Consider the following 22,374-nt stretch of genomic DNA (forward strand, 5'->3'; position numbering starts at 1 on the left):
GTCCGGAGGCAAGACTCGCAGCCGAGACTCTGAAACCTCAGAACGAGCACAATATACATCATCACCGAGCGCTCAATTGGTGACGTCTAAGTCTTAAGGTCGGTCAAAAATGGGGTGTCTACAGCCTAGTAAATGCACACACACCCCGTCCATTTTTTCCAATCCAATACATCATCACATTTATAGCAAGCAAGTAGTGAAGCATGATATTCAAGTCAATAACAACAATTTCAATAATAAAGGAAATGAACCTGTCATTCAAACAGATAATAAAGGTTATAATGTTAGTGGTTAGTATTCTAGAAATCCCCCAAAGAGATTTCATCCTCCCAACGAAATTTCATCTTCCCAACCACAAGAATTGGACACCGGACTATTTGGAACTCTCCCTTTTGCTATTTTGTTGCAGAACTAACCTCGAATGCCTACCAACGGTTATATACCGAGTAGCGCCAACCGCAGGGCCTCAAAAGGGATAGCAAAAAGAAAAAAGTTTTATCTCCTGAATCCAACCTTATCCTTTCAAAAATTTTTTATCCTCCTGAATGTCCTATCCGGACCCAAGCTTATCTCAGCAATCAAACCATCGCAAAAAGTCTGAATACGTCCATTCCATTATAGGGTTTTATGCGACAACTACTTACACAAGACTTAACCTTTAATTAGGGAGCACATCCCATCGATCCATACATAACACAATATCATCTCTTCATTATTCAAGTGATCGAAAACCTAATACCATCCCAATTAAGTTTTCCGTTTAGATCAATGTTTTAAGTCAAGTTAGAACAAACTCAACAATATAGTAATATCCATATAAGCATGAGAATCATTAGCATGAAGAAGATAAAGAACATAACCATAACACATGCAATATAATACCAAGACATGATCATAAAACTAATAAGCATATTCATGTACACAAGAGCATAAAACACCCATGCAAAACTAAATTTCCAGATTCAATACCATTTAAAGATTAAAATCAAAAGGACTATCAGATCTTTCCTGAACCTAGCCTTTTTATGATTCGTAGAGAATTTAATCTAGTTTTCAGAACATGTTTCGAAAATGTGATAGCTTTTCTAGATTTTTAGTTATTTAAGAAATGCTCTAGCGTTGTCCAGATTCGTCGATCCTTACGAAAATTGGATTTTCTTACAAATCGCTCACTATTTTTCAATGAAACCAATTTTACTTGAAATATAACTCTTTAAGGAAGATGTTGACATAAAATGAGGTCCAAAAGTTTTTTCAGCATTTTCCTAGAATTTTCGAAAGTTGGCTATGAAATAGATTTTTCATGCACAATACTCAAATATCAGAAGATTTGTGAGAAAATAGGTCAACTAGGGGAAATTTTCCACTTATATTGTGATGAAAACTTGCTAAATAATATGAATTAAACTTAAAAATTTAAGGTGAAGGTGTGCCTTTGGAAATTTTGAGAGTTTGATATGGAAAAAGGTAGTCTTATACAGATTAAGAAAAATACAAGAATGGTAAAATCAAGGCTCAACTTCTTTAATTTTTAACATGAGAATACCATCAAAACACATCTGAAAATACCGTTTAAAACTTCTAATAACATGCATCTGAAAAAGGAAAATGAAAGAAAGAGTTGTGTTGTGGTTTACTTGATTGTCTAGTGAAGTGTTTGCACAATTGTCTCTCATTTTCCTCTCCTCTACTACCAAGGTTCACTCTCTTCCTCTTCTTTCTTTCTCTCAACTGAATGTGTAGGTGTGTGAGTGTATGAGAGGTGTAACATGTGGAGGGTGGTGGTGTTTTTATAATAAAATTAGTGTAAAAGGTCCAAAATGCCCATTGGTTGGAATGGAATGGAATTGAGATGTATTTAGTTGGAATGTAATGGAATGAAGGATCATTAGGGAGCCTAATCATGTATTAAGGCATGATCTAGTTAGGGTTATGCTTAAGTAGAACCAAGATAGTTACAAGTACAAGACAACTTTCCTTGATTTGGGGGTACCAATGATACTTTTTTAATGATTTAAGGGATTTGTCTCTAAAGTACCTATGATTGTAGCTTAGAGAGGGTGATGGCTGGCCATGTGCTAGATTTGTGGAGATTTTTGTTGATTTTATATATATATATGAAGATATTTGTGTATAAAATTATTTATTTAAGAAAGGTACAAGTATATATATATATATATATATGTATATATGTGTGTAATGTTACTAGTTTGGGGTCAAAATGTAATTTAAGAAAAATATGAGGGCATTGGGTTTAATTTATAAATTGGAACATTTATTTTAGTGTAGAATTAAATTAACTTGGGGTTAGAGAGTCTAATTCGGTTTGGATTTCTTGTTTCAAACAAAAATGAGATCAACCGACGAACGTGATAAAGATTGGAAAAGCCTAGGGTTTCCAAGTAGTAATTTCATATTTAGGGAGTCAATTAGAGTATTAGAAATTATTTATAAGTTTCCGAAATCGATTAAGGTTTGTGGGTTTTTTGTTGGTGTATGTATTTTGATCCTAGGGTTGCAATTAATTAAGAAACTGAGGGACTTCAAGGAAATAATTTAAAAGTAAGGGACTTTAAGAAATTAAAATTTTTAGAGGATCTGCGTAGCACTGGAACAATCAAGGGATATAAGGTGACGTGGCTTAACGGTTACTCACAAAGTTCAAATTCAAAATCAGGAGGGAAGCCTAATTGCAAAGGTGGCGTAGTGAGACTGACTGTGAGAGAGCCTGTTCAACAATCAAGGGGAGGACATTTCGACGGTTAGAAGCCCACTTCAACGGTTATCATTAAGAAGTATAAATAACAGAGAAGGCTCCAGAATGAAAGATCCAGACTCAGATAAAAAAACTAGTTTTATTTACTTTGTTTTCCCTTCCAGTTTTTACAGTTCTTTACATTTCTGTGCTTCAAATTCCTGTACTGCACTTCATTCATAGGAGTGGTTTCAAATAGTTTGTTGCTGTAAACCTTTACGAGGCTGTGTCAGATCATTGTAAGTTTTTCATTTTACTTAGTGAAATTCTGAAATTATTTTTCACTTAATTGTTATTTACTAAATTCTCCTAGACAAGCCACCAGTAAAAGTCGTTTTATTCATTGAGGCTGAAAGAACTAAAACACAATCGTCTGATAATTGGTTGGTAATTAATCTTCTGTAAGGATTAATTAATCCTTACTCATACGCTTAAAATTACAATATTAACCTTCGAAAGCCAAAAAAGCCAACAACATGTCACATCAAAAATTCAAAACTCAATTTAAAATTCATAACCAAACAAATTTTATCTTTTCAAATCATAATTAAAAAACTCACAAATTCAAAATCTAACTCTATTATCAAATCATAATTTTAAAATATACCAAACACTACCTTTATAAAATGAGGTGGGATCAACGAAAACCACTTACCCTAAGTTCACTTCAAAAATTAAGAAGAAATTACAAAATAAAAAAATAAAATAATTCAGGGTTTGATTTTTATAATATAATAATTTTTTAATTTTGTTAATTTAAATCACATGTATATTTTTATTACGTAAAATTGACAGAAAAATATATTTTAATTATTAAAAATAATAATATTTTAAACATTTTATGTACATGAGTTTAGTGACAAATTGTATATATATTTTTTATCTATTTTACCTAAAAAAAAGGTCAATAATTTAAATTAAAAGCTAATTAAAAAATAATTTTATTATTAAAATCAAACCTTGAATGGTTTTTAATAATTTTTTGAAAAACTAAATAAATTCAAAATTTAATATATAATCTGAGTTTAATTAAAATTTTATAAATAAAAAATATTAAAAATCTTAAAAGTTATACCAAATATTTCATATGATAGGAAACTCACATGAGATGTGTGAATCCACGGCCATATAAAACATTTAATGAAAATTTTAATAAATTTTTTAAAATCTCTAATCTTACTCTTTTACAAATGGCCGGAACATGATTTGTGGCGATTCCCATTCGAAACACAAACAAACACCGACGAAAAAGCAATTGGAAACAGTAGTCATGTGAACCTCTCTCTCTCTTTCTCTCAAGTTGAAAAAGAATTCGCCCCATCACGATCGGATCGGACCCGCCCAAACAAAACACTCTCAAAATTTTTGAAAATTTGAATCTCATAAATCTCTATCTCCTCCTTCCATTTCACAGCCCCATAGTAGTTAGCGACACACACACAAACACAAACAGAGTTTCAACTTTCATTTTTTCTTTATCTTTTCTCTCTCTCTCTCTCTCTCTCTCTCTCAGCCATTTATATCATCTAATCCAAGATCCCAAACCCTAAACCCTAGAATTCAATTTTCTCTTCTCTCTTGATGGCAAACTCCGATTCAGCTCCCTCTGTGCCTCCTCCCGCTCCTCTCTCCTCCGTAATTCACTTCTCTCTATCTCTCTATGTTGAAATCTGGGTTTTGGGTTTGGATTGAATTTTTGCTCGTTCGCTACTGATTTGCAATTTTTTGTTGTTGTTGTTGTGGTTGTTTTTCAGAAGAAGGAGAACATAACGCCTATTAATTCGAAGATTGCGGTGAGATGAAATGTTTTGGGCTTCGAGTGTTAGCTTGTTGTAATTTTGGGAGCTTATTCCTTGTTTGTTTCTCAGGAATTGAGCGAATCCAGGCAAGAACTTCTTGGTAGGATTCAAGGGTTGAAACAGGTAGATTCCAATCAACACAAATTCTTATTTTATTTATTTATTTTTATTTGTTTGTTTTCCATCTTTTTCTATTTTTATTTGTGGCTATAAACAGATGTTTGTTTTGCTTGACATTTATTAGGATCTACAAGGTTGGAGGTCAAAGTTAGACACTCAAGTTAAGGTCTACCGCGATGTAAGTTTAGCTCTTTAATCTGATTTAAATTTAAATTACTTCTTCTTCTTCCCTTGATTATGCATCATATAAAATGTTTCATACATGGAATATACGCTTTGATAGTCAGTCATTGAGCTGAAAATTGTGCTTCTTGTTGGAACACAAACCTCTTTTAGTCCTTTGTGTGGTTTGTGCAATACTTGGGTGCTTGTTTTGTGTGTTTCTTATGCCATCCTCTAGCTTTTATTTGTTTTGTATATCGTGCATTCTCATTTCTATGATGATGCCTTTACCTTGAATATAATTTTGAAAATTAGAAGAAAACCCTTTCAAAATTTCAGTTTCTATCATGGTCAAAAATAGACTTCATACAAAGCCACCAATTTAGAAAACACGTACCCTTAATGAACCAACCATTAAGTGAGTTTGTTCGGGATTATGTTTTGATACTAGGTGTTTTTGTTTTTTCAAGTTGTCTTGCTTATGGTTTTCCACTGAGCTACCCTTATTGCCAAGGCAGCATTGGCTTTTGTCTGGAGAATTTTAAGATGAATGAGCAAAACTATCTTTTAAGATCTTTTAGAATCTTAACTTGGATGACAGTTTTGTCCTTCCATAAATTAATTGTTTTGGCAAAATGTTTGGACTGCCCTGTCAAAAGGGCAATCCTTTCCATTGCAGTTACCAAATTTGTAGGAAGCCTAGCATTTGCTAATGGTTTTTTATTGGGGTGGTCCTATTGTGAATAGACAAAATTGTGTTTTTCTTGACTTGGATGATAGTTGTCCTTGAACAAATTGCCTTGTTAAAAGCCTAAGTTGCATCGACAGTCACTCTTTTGGTTGTGGTTATTGTTGGAAATGTAGCATATTTGTGAGATTTACGTTTTGAAGTTTCATTTTTTGTGGTTGAAGTTGTTTTCAATAGTTTCATTTGTTTGCCAAATTGTTTTCTAAAATTACTTTCGCACAAAAATATAAATGATATGCAATCTATGTGTTTTTTAATGTTTCATTGTTCTGTTTTCGAAAGCAAGAAAAACGGAAATGCAGAAAATGAAAATGATACTTTGTAGACCTTTATGTTTTGTAGACATTAGTTTTCTCCGTCTAACCCTTGCCAATTGGATTATTGCAAACAGTTTTTTGTGCTTCAGGTGCTATTTAAACTTGTCAATGTTATCTTCCAGCAACTCCTATACTTTTTTCTTACTCAATGCAGGAGCTTTCAGAACTAAAGAAATCACTCAATGTTGAAGTGGACCAACTTCGATCAGTGAGCAACACTCAATATTTTCCCCAGTTTGACCTTTTAATATATATATATATATATAAAAACAAAAACAACGCCCACTTAGTACACATTAATGTGTGTTTGGGAGGGTAAAGATTGAGTCCACACCTAACCTTTGGCATAATACACAAAGTGGTGGGCCCAAGACTTGAACCCATAACCTCAAGGTTATTAGGTCAAGTCTTAACCATTGAACCAATGGTCACCCCTAGAATGGTATATATATATATATATATGATATTATATAGAATGGTATGCGTAAATTTGCTTTATTTGCATGAAAACTAGGAATTTCAAGAACTGAGGACCACTCTCCAGCAGCAGCAAGAGGATGTTACTGCTAGCTTAAGAAACTTAGGGGTAAGCTATCTTGGGAATTTGTAACTTGTGCATGTCCTTTGGCTATTCATTAAGTCATTTCCTAACAACATTCTATACTTTCAAAAGCCATGTATGAACTGATTATTTTGAAAATCTAAAGGGTTGTTTGTTAGCATTTGTTTTCTGATTTTTATTTTTGTTTTAATTTTTTTGAAACTGATAACAAAATTTTGTTTGTTTTTATTTTCATAAAAGTGGAATTGATTTCAAAATTTTCAAAATTTTTGGAAACAAAAATAGGTGTTTTATTTTTCCTCCAAAATAAGTTATTAGTCCCTCCTCCACTTTCGACCACCACCCACACCATGCACCCACCACCTCTTACCTCTGGCTATCCTCCAATGAATGACCTTCTATAACCTTTGTCCACCCTTTGGTGACCAGACTGCCATCTTTGGCCAGCCACCACATTTGGCCACTCTCTACCACCTAACATGTTTCTTTGTTTTCAAAATATTTGTGTACTTAAAACAAGTTTTTGTTTTTGTTCTGTCAAAAAAAAAAACAAAAAACTGATTATCTTGAAACTTTTGTAGTTGCAGGATGTTCCAGGGGAAGTTAAAGAGGCTGAAGGTGCCAAGGTCAAAAGCAATGATGAGAAAGTTCAAGATTTGCCTAAGGATGATAATATTAAGGACACTGAACAATAGACTTATTTCCCCTGCGTTTCCGTTCTTCATTTTAGAGCCTATTCTAGAGAAGATAAGCATCCCTTTGCTTCCTTTTATTTTCTCAATGTTGTGCATTGTGTTCAGTAATTTAAAAAGGCAAAACATTTGTTGTCTAGCTCAATACAGATCTCTTATCTGGCGTAATTGGGTCTGGAATGACATTTAAATTTGTAATTGTATTGTTTCATATTTTGGGCTCATTCCTTACTGTTTAATGAATGGGTCTTTTAGACTCAATTATTTATTTATTTATTTTCTTTTTACATCGGAAGGTATGAAGAATATTGGATGTTATACTTTTAACCTATTATCTACAGTAGATTTGAGTGATGATGGTGATCTGTTTGGCATTGGACGGTCTCTTCACTTTAAATCACGGGATTGGTTGATACTCTCATTTACTATCCTCATAACTGCTACACTTTATGGTGAAAGACACCATTCACATCCCTCTCTCTATTTGATGTGCCTGTTTAGAATTTATTCAGTACTTTTTGATTAATATTTTATTTTATTTACAATGTTATGTTTATGATTCCAAATCTTTCTCCATAAGGTGTTCCTTTCAATCTGTTAAGATTGCTTTCACCATCCGTCGTAAAACTAATTGGTGCTAGAGAGGGTTTTAGCTTTAGTTTTAAGATCATGTGAGGTTGACCTATCAGTGTCCTCTTGAGCTTTTGAAGCCATTATGAAAATCTCTCCAAGTATCTAATCCCATTTGTTGCCCTAGCTATGGTCTCTTATACTGTGTTTGATTGGGGGATTTGGGGAGGGATTTGGAAAGGGAAAGAGAAAAGGTGCCTGAAACTTAGGTGAAATATAGGCATGTTTTATTCACATTTTACCTATCTTTTTCATTTCTCTTTCCAAATCCTTCCTCAAATCTCCCAACCAAACACAACATTAGTGTTAGTTGGCCATTAGAATGCTTTAGCTGTGCATATAAGGTTTCGTTGGAAGTCAAAATATTAATCACTTTTGTTCACAATTGTAAAAATGTCATTGCTATATTATTGTTGTCTTAAATTTTGTATAAAAATTCTGTTTGCATATCATTTCCTGGATTGAATTGTTTGGTCAAGTCTTCACTATTTCCTAGTCAAATGAAGCCAGGGAGCAAAATTCAAAGGAGCAAGCAATAGCTAGACAGGGTGTTGTGAGCCCACAGTTCACATGGGATCTGATCTGCAGCAGTTTAATGAATTATTTTCACCAAAGATTGCAATCCTGAAGATGGTGCTGGTGTTTCTAAGGGGCACTTCTTTTTAAAACTCAAATAATTGAAAACTTTTAACATTATTTTGCTGTCAATATGGTACATTGGTGAAGCCTTTTCAGGAACAAAATTCTTAAAGATGAATGTTACAAAATAAAAAAAACTGTCCATGTCTCTCATAAAGTCACCTAAGCATTCGAGCGTACCACCCCGCATGCACTTTTAAATTAAGAAAATGGGTTAAAAATATTATAATTTTTTTTTTATGTACTTGGTTAGATAAAATACGCATTAGTATTGGAGTTGCTATGCGCGAGTATAAAGAGAAATTTAGTAATATGTTACAATGATTATATTTGTGTATATTAGTAATAGATATGAGTAATAAAATCTATTAAATTAATATAATAATATATAAGATGATAAACACTTTACCATAAGGATCCTCACTTGGCATGCCATGCCATGCCTCTCCGTTGGCTAGCAATACGCCACCCGTTAGGTTGACCCGTGACCCGTCAAAAATTATGAAAATCATCCCAAATAATAGCACTTAAATCTCTGTACCTGTCGTTGACCAGCTCATGAGCCTATCTTGGCTAAGTCCGTTGGGTATGACTTGGGCCTAAAATTGATCCCAGCCCTGCTTGTGAAAAGGCTTGAGCTCCATTTTGCGGGTCAACCCGACCACCCTTATTTACAATATATATAAATAAATGCCCCCAACAATGGAACTGGTTACTTTTGCTAGCTATATAGACGGCAGAGACTATTACACTTCACTCTCAGGTCTCTCTCATCTTTCATTCCTGGTATTAAATAACCTTCAAAGCACTCTCATCCACTACCATCCCTCTCTTCTCTCTGATGGCCACTACATCTGCTGAAGAACCTCCATCGGAGCCACTCACATACCAGGTATATATACATACATATAATCAACATCATCAAAACTGTTGTTTACTTTGCTTTTAATGTTTTTGAGCTAATATTAATACTAATTGTGTGTGTTTTCAGACATGGGTTTTGAAAGTCCCCATCCACTGTGAAGGATGCAAGAGAAAAGTCAAGAAAGTTCTACAAAGCATCGATGGTAATGCTCAATTCAAATCCTCACTTCACTATGGTTCCCAACAAAACAGAGTACAACAAAACATAACCAAACATTCAAAGAAACTGTTTAGGAAAAGAAAAGAAAACAGAGTACAACAAAACATAACCAAACATTCAAAGAAACTGTTTGGTTGTGTTTTTATTTACCACAAAACAATTGTTTGGCAAAGTGTTCCCAAAACTATTTTCGATTTTTTTTTTAAAAAAAAAAAAAAAACCTTTCAAATAACCCACTTTCTAGAAAAGACCAAAAAAATTGTTTTTGCAAAATTTCAAAAACTGTTTTCTAAATTTATATGAAAATGATGGTTGCTTTCAAACTATACTCTGTTTTTGTTTCTTATAAAAAAAAAAAATAATAATAATAATAATAAAATGAAAAAAACAGAGGAAATGATAACAAAACCAGAGGAAACTATACTATAAGTTTTTTTTTTTTTTTTTAAATCACATGCGCTTTTCTTTCTATATATGTGCAGGTGTTTATACCACAACCATTGATTCGCAGCAACAAAAAGTCACAGTCACTGGAAATGTAAAAGCAGAGACTCTGATCAAGAAAATGATTAAAACCGGAAAACACGCTGAGATTTGGCCGGAAAAAGTCGCCGGAAAAGAGAAGAACTCCGGCAAATCAGAGAATGGAAAAGGCCCAAATGGAAGTGAAAACAGTTTTGTTGAGAAAACAGAAAACCCAACTCAGAATGCCAAAAATAGTGGCGGCGGCGATGGTGGTGGTCCCGCCGGAGAGAAGTCCCCGGCGAAGGAAAACAATGGAGCTGTTGAGAGTAGTGGTGGAGGGCATGGTGGTAAAAAGAAGAAAAAGAAAGGGCATAAAGGTAATAATGGTAGTGGCGGTTCATCTTTATCTGGTGCACTGGCAAGCACTGGATCTCAAAATCAAAATGTGGGTCCAGCTCAAGTTATGGATCAGATTAATCTGGGCCTTACACGTCAGAATCCAGACCCATACCCGCCAACATTTGTACCTGATCCGGCCTACGTGGTCAGTTACAATGCGGCCCACCCTGGTAAAAGCGGTGGTCCCAATTACTATATTCCATCATCACCGTACACGTATGCATACGTGCAACCTCAGGTTTATGCAGTGCATGCTACGCCGTTGGATTCTTTCCAGATTTTCAGCGATGAGAACCCTAGTGGGTGTCATATCATGTGATCCATTTTGTTGGAATCAGACGGTGGTTGATGTTTTGATCATGATGAAGATGGCTAGAAATGCATCGAGTAGTGTTTGGTGCATGGAGAGAGAAGATAGGTCATGTTGTCAAAATGTACATATCTATCTATATATATATATATATAAAATATAAATTAAGTGTGAACATGAATTTGTTGTTTCAAATATTTTTTTTTTTTCCAGTTATTTTGATTTAATTGTAGTTGTTGAATCATTAAAATCTCAGGATACAAAAATTTCGAAATATAATCAAATTGTGATAGAAAGATTGTTTTTAAAATAAAAAATTGTCAGTAATTTAGGACCGCAAGATTAATTTTTGAGAATAAATCTAAGGGAGAAATTACACTTCAACGTATTTAAAAAAAAAAAATTCAAATCAATGATAAACTTTACGAACATTAATTCTTATAGTTTATAGTTAGAAACTTTTCCATATGTAAATATTTTATAAAAATGTCACTAATGTATAATTTTCCCTAAATCTAATTCATACACTAAAATTTTAAATATTTTTTCTAAACACATAATAATATTTATATTTAGTTTTTTTTTTTTTTTTTTTTTTCAAGGATTATGAGACTTTGATAGATTAAAGTTGACAAACAGACAAACAAAACAACACCAACACAAAGCAAGAAAGACAGATTACAACCTTGTGCTTCTATAACAACAAGCTAGTTGTGCCTCTTCATGCACAAGTTTAACTTCTACTCTAGGAATCTTATAAATACAGACATAATCAAAAAACTAACATACATACTTAATATCAGCTAACAAAGTTTCCAAATTCCAGTCGCGGTGTCAGTAATTGAAGGATCAATTCCTGAGTGTCCGTAAGAACAGAAATAGCTTTAATTTGAGAGTGAAGACACCATTTTAGCGCTTTTAAATATCACAAGAGCTGATGAAGCAGCAAAAAAGGACATACGTGGTTTAACAATCAGATTTCCATTGCTATCCAATCCCACCCAAGCAGCACCAGCTTGCAAGGAATGTTGTTGCCAAGCTCCATCAATAAGCATCCTGTCAAAAATATCATCTGCACACCATGAAGAATTATTTGAAACAACAAAACACCTTAAGCCATGCTTGGGCCCATGAGTACAAGTGCAGTTCGGAATATCCATGTCCTCAGATGCCAAGGATCGCTGAAGGAACCCATTAAGATTAGAATGTAGATTGGAGATGAAACCTAGAATTTCAGTTTAAGCTATTTTGATGTTTGGGTTACTTGGCCTTTGCACTGACTTCAGTTGTTTATATTTCGGCCCATTTTAGCGAGTGGTTTTTTTTTTATTTATTTATTTTTTTGAAAACATGTGTAAAAAAATAGAAAAATGATGTAACGCAAATAAACCAATAAATTGACTTTTTTCCTAATAGATCTTTTAATAGGGGTAATTCTATAGATCACAACAAAATTTTACTACACATTATTTGTATCGTTCGAGTATTAATTTTTGAACAAAAGTCAAAATTTCGAATATTATAACCAAAAAATTATTGTTCGGATATAAACAGTTAAACGGAATATATATTTGAACAGCGGAGACTTACAGGTAGGTTCTAATTGATAAATTTATTGTCCAATAAATCATATGATAATTAATAATCTTTTTCATTGATCACTATTAAAAAACGTTAGTAATTATTAATTTTCAGCATAGTTTGAAAATTGTTATAAAAAGTCAAGTTTTAGTGATAGTTTAAAAAAATGTCACTAATTTTTAACTTTCAACAACCGTTTGAAAATTCGTCACAGAAAAACGTCACTAATTGTAAATTTTAACGATACTTTTTTTAAAATGTGATAAAAAAAATCACTAATTATCAACTTTTAACGACATAAGTAAAAAATCGTCATAAAAAATTATATATAGCAATAATTTTATTAAGACTTATGACTTGATAGAAATTAAGTCAAACTATTAACACTTATTTGTAATTTACCTTTTGAAGAATTTATTTTTTATCCATCAATTTATGTCCGAAAATTTACCTCTTATTTAAAAATTTATATCCAAATAAAATAAATAATGTGTGCTGAAATTTCTTATGTTTTGTGAATAGAATTTGCCTTTATATAGTGCTTTGACTTAAAAAGACAATTTTGCCAATCTCAACAACCCAAATTCAGTGCCGTTTTGGCGACGCAGCAAAAAGTTACGTTTTGAGCAACTTTCCAAAAATGCCAACCCTGGCAAAAATGTCATTGATCTCATTTGGGAAGACTCAAAAAAGTCACTTAAAAATTTACCAAACTATCCTCTGAAACATTATGATTAATTAATTCAAAAAATTGTTGACATGCAAAAAGTAAGGATATTTTGGTTATTTTAGAGTGATGTGACACTTTTAAAAAATATTAAACCAAGAAGCAAAAACACTAACTTTTTACCAACTTCTCAAATCACTACCAAAAAAACCAAAAAACTTGGTAAAAAATCAAAAGTTCTCAAAACAGGCTTCAAGTTCATCATTCATTGCTTTCACCCATTATACCAACATTCGAGTGATGGAGATAGAATAAAAATACCAACATGATTGTGTACTAAAATATAATTTACAATTTACAGATTTCTCTTTTGATAACAAGGGTATAAAGAGTTTTATCCTGATTAATCTAGATACATGTAGTTTTTCCCTCCTATGCATACTAAGTAATTATCAAATATCATGAATTTTCTAAGAGTTTTGTCTAGCTAGCCATCATGACTTTCCTAAAAACTTAATCCCTAAAAGAGATCGTGGGTTCAACTCTCCCTAGAAGGGTTGTTGAGCTTTGCAAAGAATGGAGAGATTAACTTCTATATATACTAATCTAACAACTAATAACTGATTTTTGTCGATTCAAAAAAAATAAAAATAAATTATTAAACATATCCTGAGATTGACCCCGAGGAGAGTCCAGCACTCGTCAAAATTTAAACTTGTAACTTACACTGTTTAAAGCGTTTATCACAACTCAACTTTCCATACTAAGAAGTCTAAAAATAAGATAACAAATGACTGTTGTCCAAAGCCTCCAAAACCAGTAGAAATTCAAGGCCATAAAAACTGTTGGCACCCTCCAACTAACCTGTCTCAGGGACAGGTCTCACTAGGAGCCCTAGTTTGAGCATTGAAAGGGTACCCCTGTTGCCCATGTGCCATTATTCAATTTCAATATATGAGGCAACAGTCATAGCACATATAATTCTCTCTGATCATTGTTTGCAGATTTGTAGTGGGCATACTTTAAAACTCTCCTTTCTTCACCATAGAATATTCATAGGGCATTAGTCCTCTTCATGAAGAGTTGAATAGCATAATTTGACCTACCTAAAACAGATTTAAAAAAATAAAAATTACACAAATACTAATGAGTAATGTTAGGTGATCGCATTTGGATAAAGATGACACTAATCACATCAACTGATGAATTAACAAAACAATTAAATAGTAATGCTAGTCCAACCCCCAAAAAATAAATATAACTATTTTTTTCATTTTGCCTATGATTTGAACCAACAATAATTACTCTCTAGCTACAAAAGATTTACAATCCCTTGCTATAAGAGCTCTGATTACACTGGGTCAATGGACTACCTAAAAGCTCTATTGGGTTTCTTATTCTCCTAGCCACTTGATGACCCATTTGACATTCTTAAGGCTCAAGTCAAAAGAGAACCTCAGAATATGTGTGCATATATTTTATATACAGTTGCTTATCCTTTGAGTTGCCACAAGACTTGTGAAGGAGGTCAACCATTCCAGGTTAATCTTTACATTTTCAAAGATAAGATAACATCTGTATTCCAAAACAAATGGCATTTCTCAGTGGTCCTCCTTGGTCCACAGGAAAAAGAAAAGGTGACCCTCCTAGGCTAAATAGCATGAGGAAGGGTTGTAATAAGACCTCCTTTTGAAGAAGTGAACTAAGCCCACAAGACATTTTTTAACAATTCAAGAAGCATTTTACTTGGTATATTGAGCGAGAACTGAATTATACTATAATGCTATCGAATATAATACGACACGACCTCTCCAAGACCATGTTGTAAGCGAGAGACTTGCGCATCAAATATGTTCTTTTTCTAAAGGATGGGATGGAATTATTGTACTATGGGCCCTCTAAAAAAAAAATAGTGTGCCAATGAAGGCCACTCATTAATGAAGATTATGGAGGCAAGAGACAGTCCTCGTAATGTAAAGACAATGTTTCCCCCACTTCAAGAGGCCAAAGCCATCATGTGATGGAGAGGGGTTTTGGAATAGGGGAGCAGGGGAGATCCACAAAGGATCCTATTCCTCTCTACCCTACTTCGACCTATTATCTTACATGCAATAATATTGAAACTCAACTTCACCATTGTCAAGATATTTTATTAGGTATAATCTCACATATATATATATATATATATACTTCTAAAAAAAGGAGATGCATGCGTAAAATTTTGGCCAGTGGCAAAGGTATAGATACTCTATTCTGCACTAGTATCATTAATTTATTTGTGGGCACAAAATAAAATTCAATCAAATAAAGATAGCACAAATAATTAACAAGTAATTAACTTGTAGAAGCTTGAAGGGCCAAGAAGCTATCACTGGCTTTTTTGGTACAACTTTTCATAAACTGAAAGCGGAAAACCAAAAAGTATAAGCTAAAAGCATACCTCACTAACTTCCCAATATTTTTCAACTTATTTAAGTTATTTTTTATATCATAAGTTGTACGCAAAAGTTTTACAAAATACTCTGGTACAAATTCTCAAATTAAAAAAAATAAAATAAAATAAGTAAATAAAAAAACAACTAAACTAAACTAAACCATAAGCAGCCCCCAAAAGCTACACGAAACATCGCCAACGATGGGCACCAACAATTGGAATGGTATTAACATGTTGAAGAGAAAAAGGTTTATGAAGTTTACAAGACCATTTACTGGCAATGTTCTAAGCAACAAGGTTGCTGCAATCCATTCAGCTTCTTTGCCAACCCTCACCTTTTCACCATTTTCAGGATAAGAATTCTTTTTCTTATAGCAGAGAAAAATGGAATTGCCTCCCATATTTTTGTACAATGGTGCTCAATCAGGTGTTGAATGCATTTCAAAACTGAATGGTAAAATCAAGAGCTGTGTTTGTTCCATCAGAGAGTTTGGATATCATGAATGAAATATATACAACCCCAAAAGTAGTATTACAAAGTAGGAGATATTTGTAATCTTGGAAGTAAGGAAATAGATGCAAAATACTACCTCACAGGCAAGTTGATGCCTTTGCAGTGCGCTTATTTGTTCCCAGGATGACTACAATAACAGTTACATCATCATGGTATTTCCTTCTCCTACCAGCTGGTATACTCATTAATTCTTCTGTACTGAAACCTGAAATGATGAAAATAATGCCTTTGAAAATCTAGGCACTGAATAATATGCAATATATAGCTATTTTGAAGTTAGAATTGTTGGAAAAAACCATATGATTTCAATTAGTCAGTTAAAATTTGTGTTAGCAAATCTCTACAAAACTATTATGATGAACAAAATTTCTAAACCATGAAGCTCATATAAGCTAAAACTAGAAATATCTTATGTTTACTTGGCTAGGTTTGTTCTTAGTTACACAAAGTGGGAGCAGGGGCACACAGAAGAATCTAAGATTAGGAGTGCCTAATCGAGCATTTATGTGCTTATAGTGGAAAGAAGAACAGAAGGCAAGAAGTTCTGGTAATCTATACTAGTTCAATTGCTCTTCATTTCTCGTCCTTAGTTCATTCTAATGTAGATTGATATGTTCATCATTCTTCTTTTTCTCTTTTTATTGCACATAATCTATACTAAGCTCAGTTCTAGAGCAGAAACATCATCCCCAGTAGGCAATTCCTACAAATAAGGGTTTGCTTTTTGGGGCAACAATGGAAAGAATTAGTTTTGTCAAATGAAGCATCGATCTTTGTGATATTAATAGTGCCATGCTGTACAAAAGGCTTCCCTAGAGTTTTATTCTGTGAATCATTGGCTCTAACCTTGTAGAAAGTAGCAAATTGGTAATTGGTATTTTAAAGACCCAGTTCCTCATCAAATGAGTTAATAAAGAAGTTTTTTTAAGTGTAGGATAGTAACACTGTACCTGCAGAATCAGCTGCTCTAGTTACAAGCTGCTCCAATAGAAACTTTGCTGGATCACCAGAAGGATTGCGCAAGATATAAGAATGTACAAGATTTACCGCCTCATCATTTCTGAAGAAGTCAAACAACCCATCGCTCCCAAGTATAACAAAGTGATCAGAGCTGGAGATTTCGTGGACATTTAGAGATGGCTGTATGGTGATATAAGGAGGACTTAAAAGGTTATGAACTTGAAGAATGCCCATCAAAGCTTCATTCAAAATTTTCTGCACAAACAAACTAGAATTATATGTTGCTTGTCAAGAAAACAAGTCTTAATAAACAAGTTGCAAGATACTGGTACCCACTCTCACCACCCCAAAACTAGATCGTTTTATCATTTCCATCTATATGAACAAGCTGTATACATTAGTGCTTTCCTAGGTCAATTTTTGGCAAATGAGGTTAAATGAGGGAGCTTGGTATTTTAGGAACAGGATTTTTATTCTCTCTTCTTTTCTTTTCTTTTTTTTAATCTATATCCACCATAAATGTTAAAAGTCTGCCTAATGTGCTTGATTCTCTTCTAGTACTGCTTCTTGCCATAAAGAATAGTCAACGACGTTGGTATAATTCAGGAGATGCATGATTGTGGACTTCAGTTCCTCTTGAAGTGTCAACTTCCAGACAAAATGCACAAGTTCGGATAACTTATATTTGTTAAATTCTCAAGTAGAGAATGGAACAAACCCTTTTACAATGACAAGATGCATGTGATTTATGTGTTAATTAAAGAAACAAACACAATTAATCTTCCTACCTTTTTCAGGTATCCAACTCCAAATGCCCTAGTGACCTTCAATTTTCCCTTTACTCTTCCAGCTACAATTGTTGCAGGATCATCTGGATGATCACAAATAAGTTGATTTTTTTCGACTTCATTGTCCACTGTATGACTGTCAGTGAGCTGGATAGCTTGCAGCTTCTTCCCATTCATACCAACTCCTTCACCACAAGTTGCTAATACAGCTCTGCTATCACCTAAATTGAGGGTATACAAGTCCTTCCCGTGTAGAAGTACAACCAGGACACAAGACCCAACAGATACTAAATCAGGGCGGTCCTCCATTTCCTGTTCAACCATGTACAAGAAGTCACTCTCAGCCTGATTAACAGCACGTTGGAGGCTATCAAGCACCTTATGCTTGAATGAATGAGATGATCGTTCCATTTTAGCAGAGGAAGGTCCCTTGGTGAAACAGTCAATAAATGAATCCCCATTACCGGTTCTTGCAGTTTTGCCATCATCTTCCAAAATATAATGGAGGGAATAATCTGAATCCAAAGAATCAGAATCTCCTACCAATTCTTCCTTCATTTCCCAGTCCAGTAAGTTAAGGTAGAACCCAGTGGCCTCATACAATGTTCCAGCGAGAAAATCAGCCGCATCTCTTCCATTGAACCCATCATAGATTGCACAAAAAAGCCATCCATTTTCTTCAGAACAAACAGCTTGAACTCTGTCTTCACCAGCAGCACCACCTGCCACTTGTACTTCCATAGCATTAAGGAAACCTTCACTTCTGGAAGGAGCACTCAGGGATTTTAACGAAAATGAATCATATTCAGATGGTTCACTTGGAGTGGAAGGACTACAACTTAAGTTTGACATACTACTTTGGAGAGAAGATGATAATAGATCCAACTTCATACTAGAGGGTGAAGAAGGAATTCTTCGAAATGAATTGGGCGAGTCCAAAGTTGGAAGTATTTCTTCCCCGATTAAGCCATTGCAGATATTTGTGTTGGCGAGTGTGGCATTGGCACTTAAGGCAGCCACAGATAGGCAAGAGAAGGAACCGCTGGCACTTTGGAATTTAATCCCAAGTGAAGTTTCATATCCATTGGCCATGTCATGTGAGTTACCAAGCTTTCCGTTGCAGTGATAACCAAAACTTACCTTAATTTCTCCACCTGAATCATTTGTCATATCTCCAACCATCATTCCTGTCTGAAACAAAATAAATATCTCCATCAGTGGTTTACTAAACAGAGAAAAGCCACAACATTGGATAGTGCATAAGATGCTACAACTAGTGCAAAATTTCTCCAAATAGATCAATAAACACATACTTAAGTGGCCCACTGCAAAGGATCAATAACACAACAACCACTAACTCAAAAAATATGAATACTGGGCGAAAGACCAAATAGCACCTATCACTTTTTGAAATCTATAATGAAAGAAAATAGCATATTTGTCCAACATAGCTGGATATTCAAACAATATTTCAGATATTTCCAAACTTCTACATGTAGAAGTTGTGGGTTTTCATTTAAGATAACCATGTCCGATTAAAAATTTCTGATACAGCTTGAGCACCAATTCCAATTGCTTAGAAGATCAAATAGGTGAATTATTTAAGAGGTTTACAATAGAGAAACTTAAGTCTCTTTAGTCAAGCATTAGCCAAGTGGTTGTTAACTTGTTATGCAGAAGCCAAAATGCATGAATCCTGCACTCTTCACAGGTTTGTTTGAAAAGTCATAAATGACATGAATGGTCAAAGCTTCTCTACCATACAATTCTCTCAAGTTGGGATCTCAACTTGAGAGAGCGTTTGGACTTGGTAAACCCATTTTGAAATCGATTCTGATGATCCGAACCGTTAACTTTTTTAGACTCATTGAATAGAATATTCAAGCAAAAAAATTAAGATAATTGAATATCGATAGCTATATATTTTAATCATATTTATTTTTAAAAAATGGAAATCAAATATAATTTCAAGAATAACCATCCATTTTTTGTAAGATAAACTTGATTCAAGCATATAGTTACCGATATCCGATCAACTTATTTTTTGCATGAATACTCTACTCAACGAGTCTTAAAAAGTAAACAATTCAAATCATCGAAACAGGACTTATGATGGGGTTCACGGATCCCTCAAGTTCTCTCATGTTGAAATCCCAACCTGAGAGAAGCCCAACCCAGAATGGAATAAGCATGGAGATAGTGCTATAGAAATCAACTCGTATTGGTTTAAAATATCACAGATGCCTAACAGTATCAGGCCATTAGTTGGAACCTCAGATTCAAAATCATTACAACAATTTATTGTGATAAGTAGGGACAGAACATGCTTGTTAATGAGATTTTATTTTTTATTTTTTATTTTTATTTTTTTGGGCCTTCGTAAGTATTTGAAAAAAATTAAAGAGTTTGATTTCTGATACTACGATTCAAAACCATGTTCTTAACTCTTTCTCTCAATAACATGTATCCTGATTCCTAATATGAGTCAGACAAGATTCTATAGCATGAATTAAATCAAATGGACAGTGAAACACTAAGAGTAAAAGAACCCAAAACAATCAAAATAGGAGTTCAGTACAGAGATATATATATATATATATATAAAAGAATAAACACATTCTCAAATGAAGAAAAGAAAAAAATAAAATAAAACTAATCTGCAATACCATATCAGGTAAATCCAATTTCCAACCACAATATACACATAGATTCAAAATACCTAATAAATATATACATATATATTTACAAATATGATCAACAACCGAAACTGACCTCTTCGGAACTCGGAAAGCAAAACCCAGATCACAGATGGAGAGTTTTTGAGCGTAGAATCTGAATTGCACGAAATTGAATGCAAATATAAACGTATGTATACACACACAAGCTATATGGGCAAGTGTAGTATTATGTATAGTTGTTGTTTAAGCTGTGAATGAAGAGAGAGAGAGACAGAGAGAGAGAGAGAGAATTGAATGGTTAGACAGAAAGGGAGACGAAAGTGTCTGCGATTTAGCCGACAGAGAGCAGTGGCCGGTAAAATTAGAGGGAAATGTGCCGCCTTCATTGCTTCCTTGCGACTTTGGACTCTGTACAAAAATAAAATAAATTAAAAAAATTAATAAAATAAAATATTTCAATCAAATTATAATATTTTATTCAAAATATTTAAAAAATTATAAAATTTAATCAAAATAAATTTTTTAACTCTAGGCTAAAATAGTCAAAAGGTCAATCTATTTTCTAAACGAAACCTTAATTTATGATTTTTTTTAATTACAATTAATTTTGGTTATGATTTTTTTTAATTTAAAGTTAGACGTAGAAAGTATAAAATTATTACATTCTTCTTTAATTATAAGGTTTACCATGTTTCATTTCACAAGACTAATAGTGAGGTATTAATAATCCAATCAAATTAGTGTAGTATTCATAATCCCACCCCTACCCCATTACTAATAATCGTACAAATTTATTGGATTAATTATCCATTAGATTGATAATCTTAAAACAAAATGTCAAAACAAACATAAGATAATTGGGCCCGCGAATTAATAATTCCAATCTCATGCTCTAATCCTTCCAATCAAACATGCAAATATAGTACACCATTTTTAGAGTGTATATCATAATCTTTTCCCTAAAACAAAAATTAAAAATGGCTACGAACCTAGCATATCAATCCATAATTTACCTCAATGTTTTCATATGGTGGAGATTAAATTGCTAAAGTGTGAGATTTATGAATAAAAAAAATTAATTATCACTTTGTTTGGTTGTTGTTTTTCAAATTCAATTTTTTGAAAATTTTGAAATACTTGTTTGGTTATTCAAAAAACTAAACACACTTTTCAAAAATGCTTTACTGCAAATTGAAGTTTCCCTCCAATTTAAGGAGAAAAACAATTTCAAAAAAAAAAAAATTGTCACATCAAAAAAATATTCTTATTTTAGTTATATATATATATATATATATATGTGCGTATAAAAATATAATTTGGTATGTAGCTATTTATGGGTACATATCCTACCATAAAATGTGTAACTTTATCATAAAATTTACACTCATTTTAACCATAAAAAACGTATTTTTTTTTTATAAATTGACATTAAAAAAATCATAGCTAACTTACAAACTTTTGCAACATGACGTACAAAAAATTTGGACATTTTGTTATGCCAATTTTAGACAATGTTACACATGTTTGTGTTAATGTTACGATATTGTGTGATAAAATAAATTTTCTACATAACATTTATGAAAATTTAATTCTACTTAAAAAATTGGGAAAATTGGCCTAAGGTCTCTCCCCAACTTATAGGAGGAAAGGTACACAATAATATGTTATGATGGCTAAGGTTCCTTAACTTTATTTTATGTTATAAAATACCTAATTTACCCTCGTTATAACATAAGATCGTTTGGATTTTGGCAAACTGCTGACTTCACGGTGAGATTTTGGAAACTGATTTCACGGTAGAGATTTTGTAGGGATTTCGAAAGTGTTACAGTGGACTTCACGATAGAGATTACGACGATCGTGTAGGTGTTATAGTGTGTTGATCGCGTAGGTTTTTCAGTGAAGTTGAATCAGGTATGATTTCGATAGAGATTCCACATGAATTTTTTATTTTTGTTTTGAATTTTATGCAAGGATTCCCATTTCATATTAGTTTTTCGAGTATATTTTTGCATTAGGTTTTTGTTTTCAGTTTTGATCAATTTAAAAAAGAGGCTAGCTCAGTGAAGT

The 22,374-nt window shown here is 33.1% G+C and overlaps 3 protein-coding genes across 6 annotated transcripts; 2 read left to right on the plus strand and 1 right to left on the minus strand.

Annotated features, from left to right (window-relative positions):
• Window positions 1-3,918: 3,918 nt before the first annotated feature.
• On the plus strand, window positions 3,919-7,427 carry LOC114297201 (uveal autoantigen with coiled-coil/ankyrin). Its single transcript, XM_028241591.2, has 7 exons — window positions 3,919-4,390; window positions 4,510-4,548; window positions 4,624-4,677; window positions 4,799-4,852; window positions 6,056-6,109; window positions 6,416-6,487; window positions 7,045-7,427. Exons 1-7 carry the CDS (start codon window positions 4,337-4,339, stop codon window positions 7,156-7,158), a joined length of 441 nt encoding a protein of 146 aa, XP_028097392.1. The 5' UTR covers window positions 3,919-4,336; the 3' UTR covers window positions 7,159-7,427.
• Window positions 7,428-7,559: 132 nt separating this feature from the next.
• LOC114297185 (heavy metal-associated isoprenylated plant protein 35) lies at window positions 7,560-10,857 on the plus strand. Its single transcript, XM_082875817.1, has 3 exons — window positions 7,560-9,316; window positions 9,416-9,491; window positions 9,991-10,857. The coding sequence occupies exons 1-3, from the start codon at window positions 9,266-9,268 to the stop codon at window positions 10,689-10,691; spliced, it is 828 nt and encodes a 275-aa protein (XP_082731943.1). The 5' UTR covers window positions 7,560-9,265; the 3' UTR covers window positions 10,692-10,857.
• Window positions 10,858-11,358: 501 nt separating this feature from the next.
• Window positions 11,359-20,718, minus strand: LOC114297188 (putative protein phosphatase 2C 40). 4 transcript variants are annotated; one of them, XM_028241575.2, is made up of 5 exons: window positions 20,399-20,718; window positions 17,627-18,817; window positions 16,829-17,093; window positions 15,955-16,083; window positions 11,359-11,738 (listed from the first exon to the last, which is right to left on the minus strand). In XM_028241575.2, exons 2-4 carry the CDS (start codon window positions 18,809-18,811, stop codon window positions 15,956-15,958), a joined length of 1,578 nt encoding a protein of 525 aa, XP_028097376.1. In that variant the 5' UTR covers window positions 18,812-18,817; window positions 20,399-20,718; the 3' UTR covers window positions 11,359-11,738; window position 15,955. The 4 variants fall into 4 exon arrangements, with proteins under 4 accessions (XP_028097376.1, XP_028097373.1, XP_028097375.1 ...); XM_028241572.2 differs by lacking the exon at window positions 11,359-11,738 and adding an exon at window positions 13,601-14,036; XM_028241574.2 differs by lacking the exon at window positions 11,359-11,738 and adding an exon at window positions 15,389-15,811.
• Between the last annotated feature and the right edge of the window lie 1,656 nt (window positions 20,719-22,374).

Source organism: Camellia sinensis, chromosome 6, assembly GCF_055761805.1.
Source record: "Camellia sinensis isolate YWXY chromosome 6, ASM5576180v1, whole genome shotgun sequence".
Lineage (NCBI taxonomy): Eukaryota > Viridiplantae > Streptophyta > Magnoliopsida > Ericales > Theaceae > Camellia > Camellia sinensis.